Raw genomic sequence first — 21738 nt, forward strand, 5'->3', positions numbered from 1 at the left:
TCAGTGGTGTGGATCTGTACTGCAGCCCCAGCTGTCTCCCCCTCCCTCCCTCTCCCCCTCCCCTCTCTCACCAGCGCTGTGGATCTGTAGTACAGCCCCAGCTGTCTCTGTGAAGAATCTGCTCATGGTCCCAACAGGCTTGTTATTGTTGAGAGTTATGAGGGAAGAATCACAATTAAAAATCCAGTTTAAGGATACAATTCATTCATATGTGTAATGGTCTCATTTAATCAGCACTCTGCTGTCATGAATGTCTTTCTTTTTACGAGTTCAAGATTGCCGAGGTAAACAATTGAGCAGTAAATCACACAACACCATTATATCTTTTATACATTTTATCAAGAAAGATAGAAAATAGATGCGCTACAAAAACAGAACAGAAGATTCATATCAAAATAGCAGAAATCAGTTCACTGAGTTTAGCAATGAATAATATTCAGGGAGCATCTCAGCTTCAGTGTAAATATTGATTACATGGAAAATAATGCATTCATCTATTGTCTAGAAAGTCTTTTATCATTATTTATTTCTTAGCAGACACCCTTATCCAGGGAGACTTACAGCTGTTACAAAATATCACAGTACAAAATTAGAGGGGGCAGGGAGGAGAGAGGAGAGAGGGAGAGTAGAGGGCAGGGTGGAGAGAGGGAGAGTAGAGAGGAAGGAGGAGAGAGGGAGAGTAGAGAAGGCAGGGTGGAGAGAGGGAGAGTAGAGAGGATGGAGGAGAGAGGGAGAGTAGAGGATGGAGGAGAGAGGGAGAGTAGAGAGGATGGAGGAGAGAGGGAGAGTAGAGAGGGCAGGGTGGAGAGAGTGAGAGTAGAGAGGGCAGGATGGAGAGAGGGAGAGTAGAGAAGGCAGGGAGGAGAGAGGGAGAGTAGAGAGGCTGTAGGAGAGAGGGAGAGTAGAGAGGATGGAGGAGAGAGGGAGAGTAGAGAAGGCAGGGAGGAGAGAGGGAGAGTAGAGAGGATGGAGGAGAGAGGGAGCATAGAGAGGATGGAGGAGAGAGGGAGAGTAGAGAAGGCAGGGAGGAGAGAGGGAGTAGAGAGGATGGAGGAGAGAGGGAGATAGAGAAGGCAGGGTGGAGAGAGGGAGAGTAGAGAGGATGGAGGAGAGAGGGAGCGTAGAGAGGATAGAGGAGAGAGGGATAGTAGAGGATGGAGGAGAGAGGGAGAGTAGAGAGGATGGAGGAGAGAGGGAGAGTAGAGAGGATGGAGGAGAGAGGGAGAGTAGAGAAGGCAGGGAGGAGAGAGGGAGAGTAGAGAGGATGGAGGAGAGAGGGAGAGTAGAGAAGGCAGGGTGGAGAGAGGGAGAGTAGAGAGGATGGAGGAGAGAGGGAGCGTAGAGAGGATAGAGGAGAGAGGGAGAGTAGAGAGGATGGAGGAGAGAGGGAGCGTAGAGAGGATAGAGGAGAGAGGGAGAGTAGAGAGGATGGAGGAGAGAGGGAGCGTAGAGAGGATGGAGGAGAGAGGGAGAGTAGAGAGGATGGAGGAGAGAGGGAGCGTAGAGAGGATAGAGGAGAGAGGGAGCGTAGAGAGGATAGAGGAGAGAGGGAGAGTAGAGAGGATGGAGGAGAGAGGGAGAGTAGAGAGGATGGAGGAGAGAGGGAGAGTAGAGAGGATGGAGGAGAGAGGGAGAGTAGAGAAGGCAGGGTGGAGAGAGGGAGAGTAGAGGGGAAGGAGGAGAGAGGGAGAGTAGAGAAGGCAGGGTGGAGAGAGGGAGAGTAGAGAGGATGGAGGAGAGAGGGAGAGTGGGAAAGGGAGGAGATTAGCATATCAGAGGGAAGGGAGAGAGAAAGAGGAGGGGAGAGCCATAGGGGAGGCAGAGAGAAGGGGAGAGGAGAGAAAGAGAAAGAAGGAGATGGAGAGAGGTGGAGGGGAAAGAGAGAGGGAGACAGGAAGGGAGAGTAGGAAAGGGGGTGTAGAGAAATAAAGAGGAGGGGCTCAGGGTAAGAGGGTGGAAGAGAGAGGATTTCTTCTCATCAGCCCAGAAGAGTGCAGAGAGAGTGTCAGTGAAAGTGAAGAGGAGATTGTCTGAGCTGTTTGAATAGTTTCCTGGTTCAGACAGCAATGTGTGTTTAATCTGCAGCGCTGACAGGGTCAACGTCAGGGGACTCCAGCACAAGGTCTGTATTACTGTAAGTACAGAAGAATGGATAGAGTTTCTCATTGGGATTGAACTCCATGTCAGTGAAAGTGTAGATGTGAGATCTGGTCTCCACATTGTAAAAGGAGAGCTGCCCTTCCTCATAATCCAGATACACCCCCAGCTTCTGGGGCTTCAGGCTCAGGGGGAGGGGGGTCCGGGGGTCAGTGAGAGCAGTGAACTCATCTCTACTCCACCTCCACTCCACAGTCCAGTAACCCTGCTGGGGGGTCATGCTGAACCCCCCCTTCCTCTTGGCAGACTCTCTGCTGACTCCTAATCTCCAGTATGTATTCCCCCCCACCTGCACCTGCCAGTAGCGTCTCCCCGAGGTGAAGCCCTCCCTGCCCAGCACACAGAACGTGTTATTAAATCTCTGTGGAGTGTTAGGGAGATCCTGCCATGTCCCTCCCCGTCTCACTCGTTTCCCCTCCGCAGACAGGGTGAGCTGGGGGTGTGCTGTATCAGGGTCCAGAGTCACATCAACTGTGGAGCAGAGAGGAGACATCATTATTATTATTATTATTATTATTATTATTATTATTATAAAATAATATAAAAGAGGAACGAATGAAAGAAAGAAAGAAAGAAAGAAAGAAAGAAAGAAAGAAAGAAAGAAAGAAAGAAAGAAAGGTGACAAAGGCAGAAGCTGAGCCTCTTACCTCAATTAAAATGAATCTTGAAATAATAATATTTACTAGATATAAATATTAACTAAACCCCGAGATCGCCTCGTACAGTAAAGTCTCTTAAATCGACAGGATGAACTCAAGCTGCAGTTTGGAATCGCAGTTGGAATTGTAGCAGTTCTTCGAATTTCGAATTGTAGCAGTGTTCTGTTGTCATGGAAACCGCAGTGAACGCAATGAGCCGCGAGATACGCGATCCTGAAGAGGGGAGAAGAAACACAAACTGAAAGTGTGAGAGAAAACCCTGACGGAGGCTCTTCCGTGACCGGCGAGTGAACAAGATCTGGAGCCCAAACATCTTAGCCTTTTCAGACCAGCACACCCGAGCCGAGCCGAGCCGAGCCGAGCCGAGCCGGACCCGAGCCGAGCCCCCCCAGCGCGGGTGTGTTCACACTGCTGTTCAAAGAAGCAGCTGCCTGTGGAACGTGACGTCAGATTCCACGGACACGCGCGCACAGAGGAGTGCTGTGGATTTGTTTTGAGAATGGATCCCGAGGTCGGACTGTCCCAAACGGTAAAGTACCAAAAGATTTCACAGGAATACACAAATATGGGTTTGTGTTTCACATGCTGCTGACTGCAAATACAAACCGAATAATTTCATTTCATATTATTTAAAGTTAGATTAACTACTACTAATAACTTTAAAAAGTTACAGATAGTATTTAAAAATGTCAGTAAACACGCCAGAAAAATAGATTTAAAGCAGGCCTATTAAAAACAAAATCTAAACGAAACATTAAAGAGATTTTTCTGTACAGCTTGTTTTTACACATGCAATGTTAATAGATGGGATTTTTTAAAATGACCGAATTGAATGTGATTTTCAGATTCTTTGCACATTTCCAATATACGGAGCTTATTTCTTTATTTATTTATTTTCTGTTAAGGGCTGGTTTATAAAGTAACCACAAAATAATCTGCGCGATTACTGATCACTTTATTCATTAGAAAAAATGATAACGCTTTATATTGCGTGGCATAAATTAATATTAAACTGATATTAAATGAATGTTAAATTGCATATTAAATTTACGTTCAATTATTCCTTGTTACTTTCCATTGACATTCAAGTCAGATTAACTGTATTTTCAATAAGGGGAAATTATTACATATTTTCAACGGTAACAAAACGTGATATAAATGGCCGTGACGTGTCATTACATTTTCAATCGATATTTGATTAACATTTAGCAAGAAACCAGCTTGTAGCTTCAGCTGTGCAGCATAAGGAGCGTGCTGCCTGCTGCACTTCACTGTGTGTCAGGAAACCTGGCTCGGTTATTATCATGTCTAATAAACATTCTTAAGACATTAAATAGAAAGGAATCAAATGGAATGGTTTCAAGGGTTTCGTGGTAAATGCTGATAATTCAAAGTAACTATTCAGTCCAGTGTGTTCTACTCAACACTGTGTTTAGCTGTTTTTTTGCAGCTGTTCTTAGTTACCTGGTTAATTGTTTAAGTGCTTTTATTGAAATGCCCTGGTTCTCATTTAATTAATGAGCTTTGCCTCATTAAAGCCATTTGGTCAATTTCTTGATAACGGGCACCTGACTGGTTTAGGGGAGAGGCAGTTTTTGTGGAGAGAGAAGGGTGTGGTGTTTGTTCGTTGGTTTGTTTGAAGTCTATTCTAATCTACTGTGTTTTGAAGAAGAAAGAGAACACTCAGGAAAGAAAGAGTATCTAAGACTTTAATCCTGATTATAATTATCTTCTTGATTAAGAGTAATGTATTAATGTTTTTATCCCCCATCCGGATCTCTGGGCCTCGTCTCACCAAGCTGTTCCTGGCTTCCTCTGGAAGGAGTATTCATCCAATCTATATGTCCAAAGGGAAATCGTTTGTTGGGAGGACTTTTCTTAAAGCAGAGGAACCCTAACTCCGATGCTGCATCATTTCCTGAACTCTGGCTGAGAGATTACCAATTTCATATTTTCTGCTGCTGGTTAATTTTTTTCTGTCCTGGGTAAGGACCATTTCAATAAGGACATTATTTTTTCTTTTTGGACATTTGTATTGGTTTGGGTGAATTCTGCCCTGTGGAGAAGGTCTCTAATTGGATGATTTGTTTTTCATATCGGTTGCACATATTTAATTGTGTTTTGTTCTAATTGTGGATGTATTTTTCTTTATTTGTTTTCTTTGGCAGACTCACAATCAGTATTTCTATTTCTATTGTGTTGTTCTCCACACCTCGATACACATTTATTACACTGATTACTGTCTTACCCTGCATTTTTGTTCTTGGTTTCTGGCACTCAGCTCACCTACCTTTTTTTTAGACGGCTTGCTCACTAAATATCAAGCTTTCCCTAGATAGGTTATCATCTCCTCTGCAAAAACAGTAAAGATTTTAGTGAGCAAGCCATCTAAGGGGGGTAAATGGGTCATCCAATGACGTGTCCCCATGCGTTCTGTATAGGTTATAATGGGCTACATTTTGGGGTGCTGCTGATCGTGGGGTACGGCTTGCTCACTAAAATCTTTAGTGTTTTTGCAAAGAGGGGGTTATAACCTATCTAGGAATACCTCGATATTTAGTGAGCAAGGCGTCTAATGTGGGTTAAATGGGGCGAAACAAGCGGGTAATATAGGGAACCGCTATGCTGCTGTTACAGATTTGTTGTTAATATTTTTTTTTTTTTTTTTAAAGAAGGAGCGATTATTTTTTAAATAGTGGCAATATATTAATTGAGCAAGATGTGTAAGTGAGTTAAACACACAGAAAAAGGACGCGCTGCTTTGTCAACTACATCGCGAATAAGGAACCTGGAATAAGTAACCAACTTCCAGGTGTTGCATAGCAGTGATATAGAATTGATCAAGTTCAAAACTGAAAGTTGTGAAACACGCCCATCTGTTTGCTTTGAAGCGTCCCACACTGCACTAAAACAAATAAATAAATACAACCCGTTTTTAAAGTGAACAAAACTATTTTTCAATACAATTGGATAAAACAATACTTAATCCAATGTAGACAAACGCAAACCAAATGGAAAGAGTAGAAGCCTGTAGGTTTACGGTTTTGTGTTGTTCACCTTGCCCGCGGTGTGAATAAGTTCATTTAAATTAACTGAATTACATTTTTTTAAAACGGTAAAAACAGAAATCAGAAAAAAAGGAAAAAAATTCCATCGGGCCCTAGTCTTAGTACTGTACATTATTTCAGTAAAGTGAATAGCCTGTGTGATTCCATAGGGCCCTAGTGTTAGTGCTGTACATTATTTCAGTAAAGTGAATAGCCTGTGTGATTCCATAGGGCCCTAGTGTTAGTACTGTACATTATTTCAGTAAAGTGAATAGCCTGTGTGATTCCATAGGGCCCTAGTGTTAGTGCTGTACATTATTTCAGTAAAGTGAATAGCCTGTGTGATTCCATAGGGCCCTAGTGTTAGTACTGTACATTATTTCAGTAAAGTGAATAGCCTGTGTGATTCCATAGGGCCCTAGTGTTAGTCCTGTACATTATTTCAGTAAAGTGAATAGCCTGTGTGATTCCATAGGGCCCTAGTGTTAGTGCTGTACATTATTTCAGTAAAGTGAATAGCCTGTGTGATTCCATAGGGCCCTAGTGTTAGTCCTGTACATTATTTCAGTAAAGTGAATAGCCTATGTGATTCCATAGGGCCCTAGTGTTAGTGCTGTACATTATTTCAGTAAAGTGAATAGCCTGTGTGATTCCATAGGGCCCTAGTGTTAGTACTGTACATTATTTCAGTAAAGTGAATAGCCTGTGTGATTCCATCGGGCCCTAGTGTTAGTACTGTACATTATTTCAGTAAAGTGAATAGCCTGTGTGATTCCATAGGGCCCTAGTGTTAGTGCTGTACATTATTTCAGTAAAGTGAATAGCCTGTGTGATTCCATAGGGCCCTAGTGTTAGTGCTGTACATTATTTCAGTAAAGTGAATAGCCTGTGTGATTCCATAGGGCCCTAGTGTTAGTACTGTACATTATTTCAGTAAAGTGAATAGCCTGTGTGATTCCATCGGGCCCTAGTGTTAGTACTGTACATTATTTCAGTAAAGTGAATAGCCTGTGTGATTCCATAGGGCCCTAGTGTTAGTGCTGTACATTATTTCAGTAAAGTGAATAGCCTGTGTGATTCCATAGGGCCCTAGTGTTAGTACTGTACATTATTTCAGTAAAGTGAATAGCCTGTGTGATTCCATAGGGCCCTAGTGTTAGTACTGTACATTATTTCAGTAAAGTGAATAGCCTGTGTGATTCCATCGGGCCCTAGTGTTAGTACTGTACATTATTTCAGTAAAGTGAATAGCCTGTGTGATTCCATAGGGCCCTAGTGTTAGTGCTGTACATTATTTCAGTAAAGTGAATAGCCTGTGTGATTCCATAGGGCCCTAGTGTTAGTACTGTACATTATTTCAGTAAAGTGAATAGCCTGTGTGATTCCATAGGGCCCTAGTGTTAGTACTGTACATTATTTCAGTAAAGTGAATAGCCTGTGTGATTAAGGCACCTCACGGCTCCATTCACGCCACAGTAAAACACTGTAACACACTGGAAAAGAAAAACATGCAGCTACGGTTTATTTATTTATAAAAAGAACGGCGAATAAGATGTCTGTTACAAAGTGTGCACACCTTTTTATATGTCCATATTTTATTGTGTGTTCAACAGGACATCTGCAATTACAGAACAGCTTTTAATTATTCAAGCGAGCTGAAACGAGAAGCCGTGAAAGAGAGGGACGCTGGGAAATGAAGTCTTTATTTTTTCATGTGAATGCACAAGCGCCGCTGTGAAAGAGAGGGACGCTGGGAAATGAAGTCTTTATTTTTTCATGTGACTGCGCAGGCGCCGTTGTGAAGGGGAGGGACGCTGGGAAATGAAGTCTTTATTTTTTCATGTGAATGCTCATGCACCGTTGTGAAGGGGAGGGACGCTGGGAAATGAAGTCTTTATTTTTTCACGTGAATGCGCAGGCGCCGTGGTGAAGGGGAGGGACGCTGGGAAATGAAGTCTTTATTTTTTCACATGAATGCTCATGCACTGTTGTGAAAGAGAGGGATGCTGGGAACGAGTATTCTATCAGACAACGGCTTCGATTTTTAATGAAAAAATAATAAAGTTTTTTGGTTCTGAACATGTTTTGTTTCCTGCCAACAATATACAAGTGAATGAAACTAAAAATGTAGTCTTGTCACTGTGTTTTAAGTTTAATTTAAATAGAGTTGTTGTTTTTTAATGTTTTTTCGATGTTGGATACACACACTTTTTATGGAGCTTCTGGAGAAGTGGTACGTTGTAAAATCAACTAGGAATGTTTATTTCATGCTATTAAAATAGATTACATTTTAGTGCAAACGTACAGGCCTCCTTTATGCTTTTATGTTTACCATTGGTACGCACTTTGAATAACAAACCGAGGTTAAAATAGGACTTAAATAGTGGAAGAAAAATATGAAATGAGAGAAACATTAAATTTATGGCCGTTTAAACGACGGGATTAACAATGGGTTTAAACGTGTAGTCAATTAAACGTAGATTTACAGCCCTACAAACTACAATGAGGAATATTTTCATGCCCTCCACACAGAGATCAGCCATTTCCAGACCCAGGGAAATGTGCTGCTCTGTGGGGATTTCAACACCAGAACAGGAACAGAGCCTGACTGTAGAAGCACACAAGGTAACAGCCATGTATTTGGACAAACCCCTCTGTACCTCACACCTACCTCAATCCACAGAAACAACCCTGATTGTATTGTGAACACAAATGGGAGGCAGTTAGTGCATCTCTTTCAAGCCTGGGGTCTGTACATCATTAATGGCAGGATCAGAGGGGGCTCTCTAGGTAGATTCACATACTGCTCAGCTCTTGGGACTAGCGTAGTTGATTACGCCATCACTGACCTGGACCCCTCCTTTATTAATGCATTCACTGTCAGGCCACAAACACCTCTGTCAGACCACAGTCAAATTACTGTGTTCCTACAAAGAACAGGACAGCCCAGTAACACACTAATACAGCCATGCAAGCTGTACCATCTGAACCATACTTATAAATGGGCTCCAAACAGCACAGAGGAATTCGATAAAGCAACTGGCTCTCCTGAAATCACTAACCTTACTGACACCTTCCAAATTATTACATTTGTTAGAATTATTATCAATATAATAATTATGATCATTGTTATTATTTGTGTTGTTATTGTAATTTATATTGTTCATATGATATGTAATGTAATTGCTTTGGCAATACTGCTGATGTCTGTCATTCAAATAAAGCACCTTTGAATTGAATTGAGAAGACAGGGAGAAGACAGAGGGGAGGAGAGAGGGGAGTGGAGAGAGAGAGGAGGGAGGGAGAGGCGAGAGATGGGAGTAGAGAGAGGGGAGGGAGGGAAAGGAGAGGGTGGCAGAGGGAGGAGAAAGAAGGGAGGAGAGGAGAAATGTGGAAGAGAGAGGCAAGAGGGAGGTAGAGGCTAGAGAGGGGAGAGGAGAGGACGGGAGAGGGGAGAGGGAGGTAGAGGAGAGAGAGGGAGGTAGAGGGGAGGGGAGGGGAGGGGAGGGGAGAGGGGAGGGGCATTTGCACATAAACATAATTAGGGCTTCGGATTTCTGTTTTTTCATCCTGAGTTTTCTCATCTCCTTAAGAATTTAAGCAATTTGTGCTTCTCAATCACAACTGTACAACTGATTGAATTTACGTTTTTTTTCTACTAAATGGGCTTTTAAATCGTAAGTCTTACTTGTTCATTGCAAAGCAGAAGCGACTCCTCTTTATTAATGTCAATACAGTCAGGCACAGCGATTGTAATAATGTGAGTCCAGCATAAAATACTGTATTGTTCATTCTAGCTTTAATAAAGAGGAGTCTCTTATTAACATGTCGCGATCTCGTTTGCATGTCCTGCTTGTAATGAAAATGAAGGCTTGGCTGATTGAAAAGCCCATTTAGTTGTTTCACAGAATGAATCAAGTTTACTATGAACACGTTTCTCAGTTGTGATTGAGAGACACAAACTACTTCACAGGGATCAGATGAATTCTTAAAGCAGAGTAGAAAAGTCGGGTAAAACACTGACAATCAGAAGCCCAGCCTCGAGTATACACTGGGATATGCATCCCCACTGAGGAGAAGAGGAGAGGAGAGGAGAGGAGAGAATGATAGAGGGAGGGGTACACTCATGAGAGGAGAGGTGCAGACAGGCTCCAGATTGTGATACTCTTAATAATGTGTAGAAAGAATGTCTGTACCAAGTTTCATCACAATCAGATCAGCAGTTCTCTAGATGCATGTCAAAGTGTAACATATGGACCCCTGCAGTGTCTACATGTGATCTTCACTTCACAGTGAGTTCACAATCTGGGGCATTATAACTAAACACACTTTCTCCTCTCCTTTTCAATATATATATATACAGACGTGCTCAAATTTGTTGGTACCCCTCCACAAAAAACGAAGAATGCACAATTTTCTCTGAAATAACTTGAAACTGACAAAAGTAATTGGCATCCACCATTGTTTATTTCATATTTAATAGAAATCAGACTTTGCTTTTGATTTTTTATTCAACATAATATTGTAAATAAGAAAACAAATGAAAATGGCATGGACAAAAATGATGGGACCGCTAACCTAATATTTTGTTGCACAACCTTTAGAGGCAATCACTGCAATCAAACGTTTTCTGTAGCTCTCAATGAGACTTCTGCACCTGTTAACAGGTAGTTTGGCCCACTCTTCCTGAGCAAACTGCTCCAGCTGTCTCAGGTTTGATGGGTGCCTTCTCCAGACTGCAGGTTTCAGCTCTTTCCATAGATGTTCGATAGGATTCAGATCAGGACTCATAGAAGGCCACTTCAGAATAGTCCAATGTTTTGTTCTTATCCATTCTTGGGTGCTTTTAGCTGTGTGTTTTGGGTCATTATCCTGTTGGAGGACCCATGACCTGCGACTGAGACAGAGCTTTCTGACACTGGGCAGTACGTTTCGCTCCAGAATGCCTTGATAGTCTTGAGATTTCATTGTGCCCTGCACAGATTCAAGGCACCCTGTGCCAGGCGCAGCAAAGCAGCCCCAAAACATAACCGAGCCTCCTCCATGTTTCACTGTAGGTATGGTGTTCTTTTCTTTGAAAGCTTCATTTTTTCGTCTGTGAACATAGAGCTGATGTGACTTGCCAAAAAGCTCCAGTTTTGACTCATCTGTCCAAAGGACATTCTCCCAGAAGGATTGTGGCTTGTCAATATGCATTTTAGCAAATTCCAGTCTGGCTTTTTTATGTTTTTCTGTCAAAAGTGGAGTCCTCCTGGGTCTTCTTCCATGGAGCCCACTTTCGCTCAAAAAGCGACGGATGGTGCGATCAGAAACTGACGTACCTTCACCTTGGAGTAGAGCTTGTATCTCTTTGGCAGTTATCCTTGGTTCTTTTTCTACCATTCGCACTAACCTTCTGTTCACTCTGGGGTCGATTTTCCTCTTGCGGTCGCGCCCAGGGAGGTTGGCTACAGTTCCATGGATCTTCAACTTCTTAATAATATTTGCAACTGTTGTCACAGGAACATCAAGCTGCTTGGAGATGGTCTTGTAGCCTTTACCTTTACCATGCTCGTCTATTATTTTCTTTCTGATCTCCTCAGACAACACTCTCCTTTGCTTTCTCTGGTCCATGTTCAGTGTGGTGCACACAATGGTACCAAACAGCACAGAGACTACTTTTCTCCATTTAAATAGGCTGAATGACTAATTACAAGATTGGAGACATGTATGATACTAATTAAAGAAACTAATTAGTTTGAAATATCTCTATAATCCAGTTATTTATTATCTTTTCTAAGGGGTACCAACAAATGTGTCCAGGCCATTTTAGAATATCTTTGTAGAATAAGCAATAATTCATCTCTTTTCACAGCTTCTTTGCTTTATTCTATGACATACCAAAGGCATGCAAATATACATGATAAAATAGCTTTTAATTTCATCACTTTTCAGGAGGAATAAGGCATTATTTCAATGAGCTGTAAGGGTACCAACAAATTTGAGCACATCTGTATATATATTAAAACGCGAGACAGAATACATGTTCTAATATAACTATCAGTCAAACACATCGGATTGACAGTGTTTTCACATTAGCTCTAAACAAGTTCCTGTGATGTTTTGTTTCTGCGTGCCGCTGTAAATGTCTCCGCCCTTTACAAATGAAATGCTCGTCTCAGTGACGTCACACGAATAAACAACCAATCAGACAGTGAAGTTCAACCCCTCCCCTATCCAACAACATGTGTTAACGAGCTGTACTGCAAAGTATGGTGGCCCAGCAAGTCAAAGAAACGAAGTGTGTTTTAATCGTTTTAACCGATCACGGGCCCAGAATGACACTTCAGTATGATCGTGTTACACCATCACATCCTTAAAGGGTTAATGGCAGTGTCAGAGACAACAACTAGAGTTTCTGAATGTTTAACTAGGAGTCCGGATTGCTGGTTATTACAATTTAACAAATCATCTCACAGTCTCTGTTTATTTCAATATCCTACCACCACATTCCAGCCCTGGGGATTCAAAAGCAAGAAACAAAACACTTCTTCACTGTATCAGTGCTGTTAAACACGTTAGCTTGACAGCACAACAGTATCTATAGAAGGATATAACTGAGGGAACAAAATGTTATTTTCAGTAAAATGCTGAAGTAAATGTATTTTTTAAACTCATGTTTAAATGTAACGGCTCTCAAGCATCGACTCCTCCTCTCATCCGCGCTCAGTCTGGGAAGTGAAGCGTCAGTGAGCTTTCACAATGCCACTCCCCAGAACTACACCCCTCTTCTCTGAGTGGACAGCTAAACCGAGATCCCTGCTATCATTGGATGCTTCAAGTGTCCATTAAAGAAATGATTGATGTTATGAACTGGAGTGATTCCACCTACCACTCTCCATTTTGTTTTATTAAATCTTGAAGCAGCCAATGATAGCTTTAGCAGGGCGGGACTTTGAGTGAATTGGAACCCTAAGGCCTAAAGTGAAATATGGGGACTGGGATTTAGTTATGATCAGTGATAATAAGCTCAGTTACCCAGAGATCACTGACAGATCCCAGAGACCATGAGACTCAATAGAAAACCAACAGAAAGGCAGGTATGAGTCACAGCCAGATAACACGCACCCTCGCTGCCTGGATGAAAAATGCAGGTACACATGGAGGTGTGACACAATCCTCACGCTGTGTGAAGAGTCAGGCAGGTACACATGGAGGTGTGACACAATCCTCACGCTGTGTGAAGAGTCAGGCAGGTACACATGGAGGTGTGACACAATCCTCACACTGTGTGAAGAGTCAGGCAGGTACACATGGAGGTGTGACACAATCCTCACACTGTGTGAAGAGTCGGGCAGGTACACATGGAGGTGTGACACAATCCTCACACTGTGTGAAGAGTCAGGCAGGTACACATGGAGGTGTGACACAATCCTCACACTCTGTGAAGAGTCAGGCAGGTACACATGGAGGTGTGACACAATCCTCACGCTGTGTGAAGAGTCAGGCAGGTACACATGGAGGTGTGACACAATCCTCACACTGTGTGAAGAGTCAGGCAGGTACACATGGAGGTGTGACACAATCCTCACACTGTGTGAAGAGTCAGGCAGGTACACATGGAGGTGTGACACAATCCTCACACTGTGTGAAGAGTCAGGCAGGTACACATGGAGGTGTGACACAATCCTCACACTGTGTGAAGAGTCAGGCAGGTACACATGGAGGTGTGACACAATCCTCACACTGTGTGAAGAGTCAGGCAGGTACACATGGAGGTGTGACACAATCCTCACACTGTGTGAAGAGTCAGGCAGGTACACATGGAGGTGTGACACAATCCTCACACTGTGTGAAGAGTCAGGCAGGTACACATAGAGGTGTGACACAATCCTCACACTGTGTGAAGAGTCAGGCAGGTACACATGGAGGTGTGACACAATCCTCACACTGTGTGAAGAGTCAGGCAGGTACACATGGAGGTGTGATACAATCCTCACGCTATGTGAAGAGTCAGGCAGGTACACATGGAGGTGTGACACAATCCTCACACTGTGTGAAGAGTCAGGCAGGTACACATGGAGGTGTGATACAATCCTCACGCTATGTGAAGAGTCAGGCAGGTACACATGGAGGTGTGACACAATCCTCACACTGTGTGAAGAGTCAGGCAGGTACACATGGAGGTGTGACACAATCTTCACACTGTGTGAAGAGTCAGGCAGGTACACATGGAGGTGTGACACAATCCTCACACTGTGTGAAGAGTCAGGCAGGTACACATGGAGGTGTGACACAATCCTCACACTGTGTGAAGAGTCAGGCAGGTACACATGGAGGTGTGACACAATCCTCACACTGTGTGAAGAGTCAGGCAGGTATACAATCCTCCGACTGTGTGAAGAGTCAGGCAGGTACACAGCTGGAAGTGTGACACAATCCTCACACTGTGTGAAGAGTCAGGCAGGTACACATGGAGGTGTGACACAATCCTCACACTTTGTGAAGAGTCAGGCAGGTACACAGCTGGAAGTGTGACACAATCCTCACATTGTGTGAAGAGTCAGGCAGGTACACAGCTGGAAGTGTGACACAATCCTCACACTGTGTGAAGAGTCAGGCAGGTACACATGGAGGTGTGATACAATCCTCACATTGTGTGAAGAGTCAGGCAGGTACACATGGAGGTGTGACACAATCCTCACACTGTGTGAAGAGTCAGGCAGGTACACATGGAGGTGTGACACAATCCTCACACTGTGTGAAGAGTCAGGCAGGTACACATAGGTGTGACACAATCCTCACACTGTGTGAAGAGTCAGGCAGGCACACATGGAGGTGTGGCACAATCCTCACTCTGTGAAGAGTCAGGCAGGTACACATGGAGGTGTGACACAATCCTCACACTGTGTGAAGAGTCAGGCAGGTACACATGGAGGTGTGACACAATCCTCACACTCTGTGAAGAGTCAGGCAGGTACACATGGAGGTGTGACACAATCCTCACACTGTGTGAAGAGTCAGGCAGGCACACATGGAGGTGTGGCACAATCCTCACACTGTGAAGTGTCAGGCAGGTACACATGGAGGTGTGACACAATCCTCACACTGTGTGAAGAGTCAGGCAGGTACACATGGAGGTGTGACACAATCCTCACACTCTGTGAAGAGTCAGGCAGGTACACATGGAGGTTTGACACAATCCTCACACTGTGTGAAGAGTCAGGCAGGTACACATGGAGGTGTGACACAATCCTCACACTGTGTGAAGAGTCAGGCAGGTACACATGGAGGTGTGACACAATCCTCACACTGTGTGAAGAGTCAGGCAGGTACACATGGAGGTGTGACACAATCCTCACACTGTGTGAAGAGTCAGGCAGGTACACATGAAGGTGTGACACAATCCTCACACTTTGTGAAGAGTCAGGCAGGTACACAGCTGGAAGTGTGACACAATCCTCACATTGTGTGAAGAGTCAGGCAGGTACACAGCTGGAAGTGTGACACAATCCTCACACTGTGTGAAGAGTCAGGCAGGTACACATGGAGGTGTGATACAATCCTCACATTGTGTGAAGAGTCAGGCAGGTACACATGGAGGTGTGACACAATCCTCACACTGTGTGAAGAGTCAGGCAGGTACACATGGAGGTGTGACACAATCCTCACGCTGTGTGAAGAGTCAGGCAGGTACACATGGAGGTGTGACACAATCCTCACGCTGTGTGAAGAGTCAGGCAGGTACACATGGAGGTGTGACACAATCCTCACACTGTGTGAAGAGTCAGGCAGGTACACATGGAGGTGTGACACAATCCTCACACTGTGTGAAGAGTCGGGCAGGTACACATGGAGGTGTGACACAATCCTCACACTGTGTGAAGAGTCAGGCAGGTACACATGGAGGTGTGACACAATCCTCACACTCTGTGAAGAGTCAGGCAGGTACACATGGAGGTGTGACACAATCCTCACGCTGTGTGAAGAGTCAGGCAGGTACACATGGAGGTGTGACACAATCCTCACACTGTGTGAAGAGTCAGGCAGGTACACATGGAGGTGTGACACAATCCTCACACTGTGTGAAGAGTCAGGCAGGTACACATGGAGGTGTGACACAATCCTCACACTGTGTGAAGAGTCAGGCAGGTACACATGGAGGTGTGACACAATCCTCACACTGTGTGAAGAGTCAGGCAGGTACACATGGAGGTGTGACACAATCCTCACACTGTGTGAAGAGTCAGGCAGGTACACATGGAGGTGTGACACAATCCTCACACTGTGTGAAGAGTCAGGCAGGTACACATGGAGGTGTGACACAATCCTCACACTGTGTGAAGAGTCAGGCAGGTACACATAGAGGTGTGACACAATCCTCACACTGTGTGAAGAGTCAGGCAGGTACACATGGAGGTGTGACACAATCCTCACACTGTGTGAAGAGTCAGGCAGGTACACATGGAGGTGTGATACAATCCTCACGCTATGTGAAGAGTCAGGCAGGTACACATGGAGGTGTGACACAATCCTCACACTGTGTGAAGAGTCAGGCAGGTACACATGGAGGTGTGATACAATCCTCACGCTATGTGAAGAGTCAGGCAGGTACACATGGAGGTGTGACACAATCCTCACACTGTGTGAAGAGTCAGGCAGGTACACATGGAGGTGTGACACAATCTTCACACTGTGTGAAGAGTCAGGCAGGTACACATGGAGGTGTGACACAATCCTCACACTGTGTGAAGAGTCAGGCAGGTACACATGGAGGTGTGACACAATCCTCACACTGTGTGAAGAGTCAGGCAGGTACACATGGAGGTGTGACACAATCCTCACACTGTGTGAAGAGTCAGGCAGGTACACATGGAGGTGTGACACAATCCTCACACTTTGTGAAGAGTCAGGCAGGTACACAGCTGGAAGTGTGACACAATCCTCACATTGTGTGAAGAGTCAGGCAGGTACACAGCTGGAAGTGTGACACAATCCTCACACTGTGTGAAGAGTCAGGCAGGTACACATGGAGGTGTGATACAATCCTCACATTGTGTGAAGAGTCAGGCAGGTACACATGGAGGTGTGACACAATCCTCACACTGTGTGAAGAGTCAGGCAGGTACACATGGTGGTGTGACACAATCCTCACACTGTGTGAAGAGTCAGGCAGGTACACATGGAGGTGTGACACAATCCTCACACTGTGTGAAGAGTCAGGCAGGCACACATGGAGGTGTGGCACAATCCTCACACTGTGAAGTGTCAGGCAGGTACACATGGAGGTGTGACACAATCCTCACACTGTGTGAAGAGTCAGGCAGGTACACATGGAGGTGTGACACAATCCTCACACTCTGTGAAGAGTCAGGCAGGTACACATGGAGGTGTGACACAATCCTCACACTGTGTGAAGAGTCAGGCAGGTACACATGGAGGTGTGACACAATCCTCACACTCTGTGAAGAGTCAGGCAGGTACACATGGAGGTGTGACACAATCCTCACACTGTGTGAAGAGTCAGGCAGGCACACATGGAGGTGTGGCACAATCCTCACACTGTGAAGTGTCAGGCAGGTACACATGGAGGTGTGACACAATCCTCACACTGTGTGAAGTGTCAGGCAGGTACACATGGAGGTGTGACACAATCCTCACACTCTGTGAAGAGTCAGGCAGGTACACATGGAGGTTTGACACAATCCTCACACTGTGTGAAGAGTCAGGCAGGTACACATGGAGGTGTGACACAATCCTCACACTGTGTGAAGAGTCAGGCAGGTACACATGGAGGTGTGACACAATCCTCACACTGTGTGAAGAGTCAGGCAGGTACACATGGAGGTGTGACACAATCCTCACACTGTGTGAAGAGTCAGGCAGGTATACAGCTGGAAGTGTGACACAATCCTCACACTGTGTGAAGAGTCAGGCAGGTACACATGAAGGTGTGACACAATCCTCACACTTTGTGAAGAGTCAGGCAGGTACACAGCTGGAAGTGTGACACAATCCTCACATTGTGTGAAGTCAGGCAGGTACACAGCTGGAAGTGTGACACAATCCTCACACTGTGTGAAGAGTCAGGCAGGTACACATGGAGGTGTGATACAATCCTCACATTGTGTGAAGAGTCAGGCAGGTACACATGGAGGTGTGACACAATCCTCACACTGTGTGAAGAGTCAGGCAGGTACACATGGAGGTGTGACACAATCCTCACACTGTGTGAAGAGTCAGGCAGGTACACATGGAGGTGTGACACAATCCTCACACTGTGTGAAGAGTCAGGCAGGTATACAATCCTCCGACTGTGTGAAGAGTCAGGCAGGTACACAACTGGAAGTGTGACACAATCCTCACACTGTGTGAAGAGTCAGGCAGGTACACATGGAGGTGTGACACAATCCTCACACTGTGAAGAGTCAGGCAGGTACACAGCTGGAAGTGTGACACAATCCTCACATTGTGTGAAGAGTCAGGCAGGTACACAGCTGGAAGTGTGACACAATCCTCACACTGTGTGAAGAGTCAGGCAGGTACACATGGAGGTGTGATACAATCCTCACATTGTGTGAAGAGTCAGGCAGGTACACATGGAGGTGTGACACAATCCTCACACTGTGTGAAGAGTCAGGCAGGTACACACGGAGGTGTGACACAATCCTCACACTGTGTGAAGAGTCAGGCAGGAACACATGGAGGTGTGACACAATCCTCACACTGTGTGAAGAGTCAGGCAGGTACACATGGAGGTGTGGCACAATCCTCACACTGTGAAGTGTCAGGCAGGTACACATGGAGGTGTGACACAATCCTCACACTGTGTGAAGAGTCAGGCAGGTACACATGGAGGTGTGACACAATCCTCACACTGTGTGAAGAGTCAGGCAGGTACACATGGAGGTGTGACACAATCCTCACACTGTGTGAAGAGTCAGGCAGGTACACATGGAGGTGTGACACAATCCTCACACTGTGTGAAGAGTCAGGCAGGTACACATGGAGGTGTGACACAATCCTCACACTGTGTGAAGAGTCAGGCAGGTACACATGGAGGTGTGACACAATCCTCACACTGTGTGAAGAGTCAGGCAGGTATACAATCCTCCGACTGTGTGAAGAGTCAGGCAGGTACACAACTGGAAGTGTGACACAATCCTCACACTGTGTGAAGAGTCAGGCAGGTACACATGGAGGTGTGACACAATCCTCACACTTTGTGAAGAGTCAGGCAGGTACACAGCTGGAAGTGTGACACAATCCTCACATTGTGTGAAGAGTCAGGCAGGTACACAGCTGGAAGTGTGACACAATCCTCACACTGTGTGAAGAGTCAGGCAGGTACACATGGAGGTGTGATACAATCCTCACATTGTGTGAAGAGTCAGGCAGGTACACATGGAGGTGTGACACAATCCTCACACTGTGTGAAGAGTCAGGCAGGTACACATGGTGGTGTGACACAATCCTCACACTGTGTGAAGAGTCAGGCAGGTACACATGGAGGTGTGACACAATCCTCACACTGTGTGAAGAGTCAGGCAGGCACACATGGAGGTGTGGCACAATCCTCACACTGTGAAGTGTCAGGCAGGTACACATGGAGGTGTGACACAATCCTCACACTGTGTGAAGAGTCAGGCAGGTACACATGGAGGTGTGACACAATCCTCACACTCTGTGAAGAGTCAGGCAGGTACACATGGAGGTGTGACACAATCCTCACACTGTGTGAAGAGTCAGGCAGGTACACATGGAGGTGTGACACAATCCTCACACTCTGTGAAGAGTCAGGCAGGTACACATGGAGGTGTGACACAATCCTCACACTGTGTGAAGAGTCAGGCAGGCACACATGGAGGTGTGGCACAATCCTCACACTGTGAAGTGTCAGGCAGGTACACATGGAGGTGTGACACAATCCTCACACTGTGTGAAGTGTCAGGCAGGTACACATGGAGGTGTGACACAATCCTCACACTCTGTGAAGAGTCAGGCAGGTACACATGGAGGTTTGACACAATCCTCACACTGTGTGAAGAGTCAGGCAGGTACACATGGAGGTGTGACACAATCCTCACACTGTGTGAAGAGTCAGGCAGGTACACATGGAGGTGTGACACAATCCTCACACTGTGTGAAGAGTCAGGCAGGTACACATGGAGGTGTGACACAATCCTCACACTGTGTGAAGAGTCAGGCAGGTATACAGCTGGAAGTGTGACACAATCCTCACACTGTGTGAAGAGTCAGGCAGGTACACATGAAGGTGTGACACAATCCTCACACTTTGTGAAGAGTCAGGCAGGTACACAGCTGGAAGTGTGACACAATCCTCACATTGTGTGAAGTCAGGCAGGTACACAGCTGGAAGTGTGACACAATCCTCACACTGTGTGAAGAGTCAGGCAGGTACACATGGAGGTGTGATACAATCCTCACATTGTGTGAAGAGTCAGGCAGGTACACATGGAGGTGTGACACAATCCTCACACTGTGTGAAGAGTCAGGCAGGTACACATGGAGGTGTGACACAATCCTCACACTGTGTGAAGAGTCAGGCAGGTACACATGGAGGTGTGACACAATCCTCACACTGTGTGAAGAGTCAGGCAGGTATACAATCCTCCGACTGTGTGAAGAGTCAGGCAGGTACACAACTGGAAGTGTGACACAATCCTCACACTGTGTGAAGAGTCAGGCAGGTACACATGGAGGTGTGACACAATCCTCACACTGTGAAGAGTCAGGCAGGTACACAGCTGGAAGTGTGACACAATCCTCACATTGTGTGAAGAGTCAGGCAGGTACACAGCTGGAAGTGTGACACAATCCTCACACTGTGTGAAGAGTCAGGCAGGTACACATGGAGGTGTGATACAATCCTCACATTGTGTGAAGAGTCAGGCAGGTACACATGGAGGTGTGACACAATCCTCACACTGTGTGAAGAGTCAGGCAGGTACACACGGAGGTGTGACACAATCCTCACACTGTGTGAAGAGTCAGGCAGGAACACATGGAGGTGTGACACAATCCTCACACTGTGTGAAGAGTCAGGCAGGTACACATGGAGGTGTGGCACAATCCTCACACTGTGAAGTGTCAGGCAGGTACACATGGAGGTGTGACACAATCCTCACACTGTGTGAAGAGTCAGGCAGGTACACATGGAGGTGTGACACAATCCTCACACTGTGTGAAGAGTCAGGCAGGTACACATGGAGGTGTGACACAATCCTCACACTGTGTGAAGAGTCAGGCAGGTACACATGGAGGTGTGACACAATCCTCACACTGTGTGAAGAGTCAGGCAGGTACACATGGAGGTGTGACACAATCCTCACACTGTGTGAAGAGTCAGGCAGGTACACATGGAGGTGTGACACAATCCTCACACTGTGTGAAGAGTCAGGCAGGTATACAATCCTCCGACTGTGTGAAGAGTCAGGCAGGTACACAACTGGAAGTGTGACACAATCCTCACACTGTGTGAAGAGTCAGGCAGGTACACATGGAGGTGTGACACAATCCTCACACTTTGTGAAGAGTCAGGCAGGTACACAGCTGGAAGTGTGACACAATCCTCACATTGTGTGAAGAGTCAGGCAGGTACACAGCTGGAAGTGTGACACAATCCTCACACTGTGTGAAGAGTCAGGCAGGTACACATGGAGGTGTGATACAATCCTCACATTGTGTGAAGAGTCAGGCAGGTACACATGGAGGTGTGACACAATCCTCACACTGTGTGAAGAGTCAGGCAGGTACACACGGAGGTGTGACACAATCCTCACACTGTGTGAAGAGTCAGGCAGGAACACATGGAGGTGTGACACAATCCTCACACTGTGTGAAGAGTCAGGCAGGTACACATGGAGGTGTGGCAC

At 45.6% G+C, this 21738-nt stretch overlaps 1 protein-coding gene across 4 annotated transcripts in view; it reads right to left on the bottom strand.

Annotated features, from left to right (window-relative positions):
* Window positions 1-1089: 1089 nt before the first annotated feature.
* LOC131709355 (E3 ubiquitin-protein ligase TRIM7-like) overlaps window positions 1090-21738 on the bottom strand; it is an 84326-nt gene continuing 63677 nt past the window's right edge. For 3 of the 4 annotated variants that reach the window (XM_059011812.1, XM_059011813.1, XM_059011811.1), the window contains exon 14: window positions 1090-2628. In XM_059011812.1, coding sequence (XP_058867795.1) covers window positions 2075-2628 — 554 coding nt within the window. In that variant the 3' untranslated portion in view covers window positions 1090-2074. The remainder of the gene's footprint in view (window positions 2629-21738) is intronic. The other variant, XM_059011814.1, reaches the window with a different exon arrangement.

Source organism: Acipenser ruthenus, chromosome 43 (assembly GCF_902713425.1).
Source record: "Acipenser ruthenus chromosome 43, fAciRut3.2 maternal haplotype, whole genome shotgun sequence".
In the NCBI taxonomy this organism is placed as follows: Eukaryota; Metazoa; Chordata; class Actinopteri; order Acipenseriformes; family Acipenseridae; genus Acipenser; species Acipenser ruthenus.